The 6,819-nt window shown below is 43.7% G+C and overlaps 1 protein-coding gene across 2 annotated transcripts; it reads left to right on the forward strand.

Moving 5' to 3' along the window:
* The first annotated feature begins 789 nt into the window (after positions 1-789).
* LOC140367698 (uncharacterized) lies at positions 790-6,175 on the forward strand. 2 transcript variants are annotated; one of them, XM_072454299.1, is made up of 11 exons: positions 790-1,058; positions 1,616-1,740; positions 1,984-2,002; positions 2,074-2,114; positions 2,205-2,358; positions 3,005-3,782; positions 3,854-3,959; positions 4,032-4,178; positions 4,558-4,618; positions 4,706-4,866; positions 5,338-6,175. In XM_072454299.1, the coding sequence occupies exons 1-11, from the start codon at positions 911-913 to the stop codon at positions 5,365-5,367; spliced, it is 1,770 nt and encodes a 589-aa protein (XP_072310400.1). In that variant the 5' UTR covers positions 790-910; the 3' UTR covers positions 5,368-6,175. The 2 variants fall into 2 exon arrangements, with proteins under 2 accessions (XP_072310400.1, XP_072310391.1); XM_072454290.1 differs by lacking the exon at positions 5,338-6,175 and having other exon boundaries at positions 4,706-4,979.
* The last annotated feature ends 644 nt before the right edge of the window (positions 6,176-6,819 follow it).

Consider the following 6,819-nt stretch of genomic DNA (forward strand, 5'->3'; position numbering starts at 1 on the left):
TTGCTAAACTGGTTATAGACAGAGCTGGACTTCATAGACATTGATGCTACGGCGCAGAGTAAACAAATCCACATGAAACCTCCAGATATACATTACTGGTCGGAAGGTAAGATAAACAAGGAGTGAATTACACACCTGTTGAGGTCATAAAAAACCTTTTCAGAGCAGTTTACATGACATATTGTGTATTGTTTCCTGGTCGAAAAGGAGGGTCTAAGGACAGGGGATGGACAGAGGCAACTGCTGTAAAAAGAGACAAATGGAGTTGAATTGAATTGTGTGTATGAGCTAGATTTTTTTGGTGGATAAAATGATCCACCAAAAATGTATATATGTATATTGTTGGCAGACGAAAAAACTTAGATTTACAATTCAGTTTGAACTCAAATGACTTTACGTGAACTGTTTGTCTTATTCAGCAGAAACTGATGTTCTTCTAATTAAGTCTGATGCAAACCTGGAGCTCAGCTTTAAAGAATGCCACTGTATTCACCCACTGCCAGTGTCAATAGCGTCAATCATCTTGTATGACATAGTGAATTAATGTAGTTGTAGCTGCCAACAATAATGTCTTTGAATTCTTTCTGGTTTGATTGATCGATTCAAAACAACCGTTTGTACTATATGAAAGTAATTTATTTCATCTGTTGAAAATAGAATAATCAAATGTTGTAGCTGGGTCACCTGTTATTACTCCTCTTGGTTATTCTCCACTTTATTCCTCTGGGGGAGTGTCTTTGCTGGAATGTGTCAGGCCGGGGACGGTTTTCCAGGTAGAAAAAACAGGTGCTGCGTATGTCAGTTACGCTGCCTCTGCTCACACGACAGCACGCAACACAGAGTACCTGAACGTTGGAAGGCTCGGCTTGGAGCTGCCACTATTCTCAGCAACAATCTTGCCTTAGTCAAGATGAGAGGACGCGGCTTTGGAAAGAAACTCACCCGTGGAGCAGTTGGAGCGCGTAATGAAGTGTCCCACTGTCCATCTGCCGAACCAGAGTGTGAAGAGCGTGTTTGTGGCCTCACAATCAAGAATGTAACCCAAGGGAAGAGAAAAGGTACGTTTACTGCTGAAATCTGTACTTCGTTTACTCGATTATATGACTCTGTTGTACGATAATCCATCCATCCATCCATCTTCTACCGCTTGTTCCCTTTTTGGGGTGACTGGAGCCTATCCCAGTGACTTCGGGCCTTAGGCGGGACAGTGGCCAACTTGTCGCAGGGCTGACACAGAGACATAGACATTACAGACAGTTCACTCTCGCATTCATTCACTAGGGCCAATTTAGAGTCACCAATTTTTGCCTAACACATGCATGTCTTTGGACGGTGGGAGGAAGCCGGAGAACTCAGAGAGAACCCACGGTAACACGGGGAGAACATGCAGACTCCACCCAGAGAGATCATGTGATGTAGGTCTGGTCCGGGAATCGAACCCATAATCTTCTTCTTGGGAGGCAAGAGCGCTAAATAATGTTTTGTTTTGTTTTATTCTGCACAAATGTGTACATAGCTACTAATGTTGCTAAAACGCAAAAAATAATGCTAAAATAATTAAAGTATATAACTAAAATAGGGACCTAAAATTATTAAAAGCTTTGATGTTTTCCAGGTCCCAAACGGGGCAGAAGAACCAGTGACGGAACAGTCTACCTTGGTGTACGTGTGAAAATGACAGTGAGGGATATGTTGAACAACGTCAGAATCACTCAAGGCGGGAGTTCTGAGAAGCTTCAGGTAAATGTGCTACAGTCAAAAGTATCAGGGTTTAATTTACCCGTCGGTGCCACTGGCAATGTTCACATATCATATCTATAGCTCCAGTGTTGTATCGGTTCACTCTTTGTGTCTTTTGGGACATTTTGAAATCAAATCACACTGCAGCTCAGGACATAGGCTAAAGGGTAGTATAATGTTGGACAGATGTCGTTTCATATTATTCTTCTCTCTTTTTTTCTTTATTCTGCTTTCTCATCACAGGATACATTCAGGAATAAAGGTTAGTCAAATAAAACAGAATTATTGTTTTCTGTAAAACTCACTGACGCTCACTTGATTTTCTATCCGCAGAAGAACGAGTCAGAACTAGCTCAGCCGTCAGAGCAGCCAAGGTATTGCAGAAAAACAGACCTGCAGTGCCTAAGGCTTTTCTTTGATAATACTACAGTGTTAATGTCATAAATGCCATCTGGCTTTTTCAGAGACGATGCCTCCCCAAAAGCCTGGAGGAACTGGCTATCATAGTGGAGGTTCTAGAGGAGGATCTCAAAACTCCACACACTAAAAGTTCATCTCGTCCCAGCGTTGCTCTGTGGGAGGCGCCTGGCTCTCCGGGGCACTCGCCTGCTCTGACAGGTAATACACACCATAATACAAACTCACAATTACGAAACTTGAAATGACAGAAAGCATCTGTCCAAGGTGATAGCCTGTAGATCTTGTATTTGTTTATGTATATAAGAAAACACACAAAGGGCTGATAAACTACTGCAGCAAACAATGGTCGTTTGTCCCACAGCTCATTATTCACTCACTGTCACAGACTTAAAACTAGTGCTGACTTGAATAGTGAAGTGTATTAAAACTAGGTCCATGCAAAGTTAGGCCTCATTCTGAGACTGGCTTTTAGGAATATGTGTGTTTCTACCAAAATGTCTATTCCACGGAATGTAAGGGGCCCACATCTGATTAACTACCGAATGGGAGATGTCTCCATTGGCTGCGAGGCCTTGAGATGCCTTGTATACAGCTGTGTTTTCTCATGATCTCATTTCTGTAAGTTCTCCAGTTTAGAGAGGAGGGCTTTTCGGTCCTCATCCTACCCAAATATGGATATTCTTTACATCTGATCTCTTATTGGCTAACCGGCCTTTGTAAATAAACTACCTTGAAAAGATTGCAGAGCTTTGTCAACGTGAATCCTTTGTCTACACCCTACGCCCCAAACGAGCATTGATCCAGCCACCACAATAGACTTAAAGGTTCTCTTCTTGTGTTTTAGGATACAGCAGTGATGGTTCAGAGGACATACACAGCCCCCACCCTCACGTAAGCTACCCTCCCTGGACAGACTACTTCGGGGCCTTTTCCCCGGACCACCAGGCTCTGTCCCCAGACCACCAGGCCCTGTCCCCGGACAATCAGGCCCTGTCCCCACACCACCAGGCCCTGTCCCCACACCACCAGGCCCTGTCCCCGGACTACCAGGCCCTGTCCCCACACCACCAGGCCCTGTCCCCACACCACCAGGCCCTGTCCCCGGACTACCAGGCCCTGTCCCCACACCACCAGGCCCTGTCCCCAGACAATCAGGCCCTGTCCCCACACCACCAGGCCCTGTCCCCACACCACCAGGCCCTGTCCCCGGACTACCAGGCCCTGTCCCCACACCACCAGGCCCTGTCCCCGGACAATCAGGCCCTGTCCCCACACCACCAGGCCCTGTCCCCACACCACCAGGCCCTGTCCCCGGACTACCAGGCCCTGTCCCCACACCACCAGGCCCTGTCCCCGGACAATCAGGCCCTGTCCCCACACCACCAGGCCCTGTCCCCACACCACCAGGCCCTGTCCCCGGACTACCAGGCCCTGTCCCCAGACCACCAGGCCCTGTCTCCGTCTCCAGACCACATGTCTTGCTTCGTGGCTTCCCTGGAGGAGCAGTATAGCTGGAGCTCGGACAGCTCTGCTTTCTTTTGGACCCAGCTCCAGAAAGAAGAGATGGTGATCAATGACATCTGTGACGCAGAGCTCCTGGCTGCAGATGAGCATGGCAAAAAGTAAGAAAAAAAAGTATGTCATAAATGTGATAAAGAAAATTAGGATGCCTCTCATCTTGTGTCTCCTCCAGTCTGCTCCATAACGTGGTGTGTGTTGGGAAGAGGGCTCTGGCCTACGCCATCGCTAAAAGGATGGCTGCCATCAACAGCCTGGACCTCAAAGACTTATATGGAATGGTATAAAAACACACTGTAATTATTTATATTTACTGACTATTATTTACTTGTACTCTCTGTATGTTTTTGTAGACTGCTCTTCATTACGCTGCAAAGTACAACCACCACCTGATGGTGTGTGATCTGATCCAGCTGGGAGCGAGCATCAATGAGCGCAACAACATGGGCAAGTCCTGCGTCCACCTCTGTGCGGAGAAGGGATACACCCAGGTCCTGGAGGTCAGAACTTTCACATGTATACATATGTGAACTTATCATCGTCGCTTGTTTCCATGGCGATGATATTGCTTTGCCTGGAGTGGACCACAGTATCTTTATGGAGACAAGCAGTTGATACCACCAGGCTAAGTAACCGGTCAGATCTGTGGAGAGGCAGGCTTGTACTTGAATAAATGCAACACCACATCATGTGACATTTCAGGCAAAGCCATAACATCTAAATGAGCCAAGTAGAAAAAGTTAATGAAATGTGTAACGAATCATGTTTATGTTTAATCATGCATTTCAGAAAATACATTCTCTCAGCTGTGTCTATCAACACCAACTGAACAAAACCATTTGTATTTGTCGGTCTGAAAGTGTTTTGTTTTTTTGTTAGGTTTTAAAACAAATGATGATAGATGGCTACTTTGTTGATGTGGAAGCCACGGACAACTCTGGTATGTAAAAGCACTGACACTAAATACTAAATTACATTTGATTGAGTAAGTAAGTAATCCTTGGTGTTCATGCCCTTGGCTCTGCAGGGATGAGTGTATTGCAGTGTACTGCTGTGGCTTTAAAGGCCACAGTGTGTGAGGGGAACAGCAGCTCTACGCTGAGCTCCAGACTCAACAGTCTGCACAAAGAGCAGATGCTGGAGACGCTGGAGATTGTGCTGCAGATGGGCAGTTACCTGCACTCTATGGTTTGTATTATAACATCTCAAACTGGCTCTAGTAAAACATATTCCTTTTGTTGCTGTGTTTGCAGTTAGGCTTGTGAGAAGGATGCCGTAGAGTCAACAGTACCATAAAGTACAAAAATCTAGTTAGGCCGGCTGTAGCCGTTTGTTTACACATTAAAGCCAAAGGTTCTTCATGTTTTCATATTGAACTCACATTTAATTACTTTAACTGGCAAAGAAGATTCATAAGTCATAAGTTATTGTCAGATGGGAGTGAGTCAGTTCACTGGGACATACCTGCATCAGTCTCACTCGAGCCTCTGTGAGGCGTGTCAAAAATAGTTGAAGCAAGACTTACTGTTGGAGTTTTAATTGCTTCTTACATGTATTACCAGTTTCAGTGATGAGTGATGCGTTTATATCTTGTACTAAACTAAATTCAAACCATGTTGATACAAATGCATTTTAACAGTAATCTTTTTGTGTCCACAGGGGTGTTGGGGAATGCCTCGCAGCTCCTAAACGCCTGGCAGGGCTTTTTTTTTGCGACCCGACAGTAATGTTCTGTGTGTATTCAGCCTGACGAGAGCAGAGCCCAGAGTTATGGGCCTCTCTTACTTTACTCAGGTCTGAAGTGTAAAGCATCTGATGCTTTGTGTTTGGTTACAATATCTGACTTGTAATCAGATGTTGTATATGTAGCCTGCACAAAAGCATTGTGTGCCCAATACCTGGTTTCCATGAAACTTCCTAAGTTTGTTACATTAAAGTAATAACATTATCTCTAGTAGTGAATTACGATTTGGCTTGAATGTGAAAAATGTTGAAACAGGAGTTACTTGTAGTTGAGCAGCTCCTTTTAATGTCCATTATGAACTATACAAGTCAACTGATGGTGAGATGTACAAGTGGATCTTCAGGAGACATTATCGTCCCTGTTGTATCACAAAGACTTCACATAAATATTTTCTGTGATGGAGTATGTCTTTTTTTGTCATAGTAAAATATAGTAAAAACTGTACATGTATTTGTGTCACTGTATCAAGACGTATGTAATAAAGGTAATCTTGTTTTTAAGAACTGTTGAATTGGGATAGTTAACCCTTGTGCTACCCTCAAAGATAATGTGCTGAGCTCTGTTTGACTCATTTGTAATTGATGATTTGTTCTCCAGCATGTTTGTAATATATCTTTAGTTGTTTTTGTCTGTTTGGGACAATAAAGTCTAAAGAAGTCTAAAAAGTGATTTATTGATATAGTAAATGTTACAGAGTGAAAATACCAGACGGAATGAAATAAAAGGCCCAATAAATCATAACAAGACAAAAAATATGTGCAAACACTCTTGACTCTTTGCAGTAACCTGTTGTGTTGTACTAGTTTAGCTTTGACTTAATACTAAAGATGTACATATTTTGAATTCAGTCAGTTCTTTTTTCAGTTTTTTTGTTATGAATAATATAATTGAATTTCAAATGTTGTATATTTGCACAATGTCTACTTTATTATTCTATTTTATTCCTCACCTTTGAATATCTGGAGAAATGCTACAATAAACAAATACATGTTCATACCACTACAGTGAACCTAACCTCATCTTGTCATGGTCACCGCCTGTCTGGTGATGTATAGTTTGTCTTGTTTTACTCACGGTGTTTCTGTCTCTGCCCCTCTTCGTTTCCCCCCTCCCTTCTTGTTCTCCTCCCTGGTTACCGCCCCTTTGTCTCTCAGGCTCCTCACGCTTGTGAGTGGGTTCACAGCTGTATCTGATTGTTGATCACTGAGCGTAGTATATAAGTGTGTGTGTGTTTCTTTGCTCTTAGCGAGGTTGTCTGTTATTGCCCTTAGCCCCAGCATTCGAGTGGGGTTTCCCCTGATCCTCTGTTTTTGACCTTTTGACTCTGATTCTTGCCTGACCTTCGTTGTTCCTGTTTTCCGTTACCGACCCTGGACCGCCTTGAGTTTCGCCTTCTG

Source organism: Eucyclogobius newberryi, unplaced genomic scaffold, assembly GCF_026437365.1.
Source record: "Eucyclogobius newberryi isolate DKJ021-1_F unplaced genomic scaffold, fEucNew1.0.hap1 SCAF_10, whole genome shotgun sequence".
Taxonomy (NCBI): domain Eukaryota; kingdom Metazoa; phylum Chordata; class Actinopteri; order Gobiiformes; family Gobiidae; genus Eucyclogobius; species Eucyclogobius newberryi.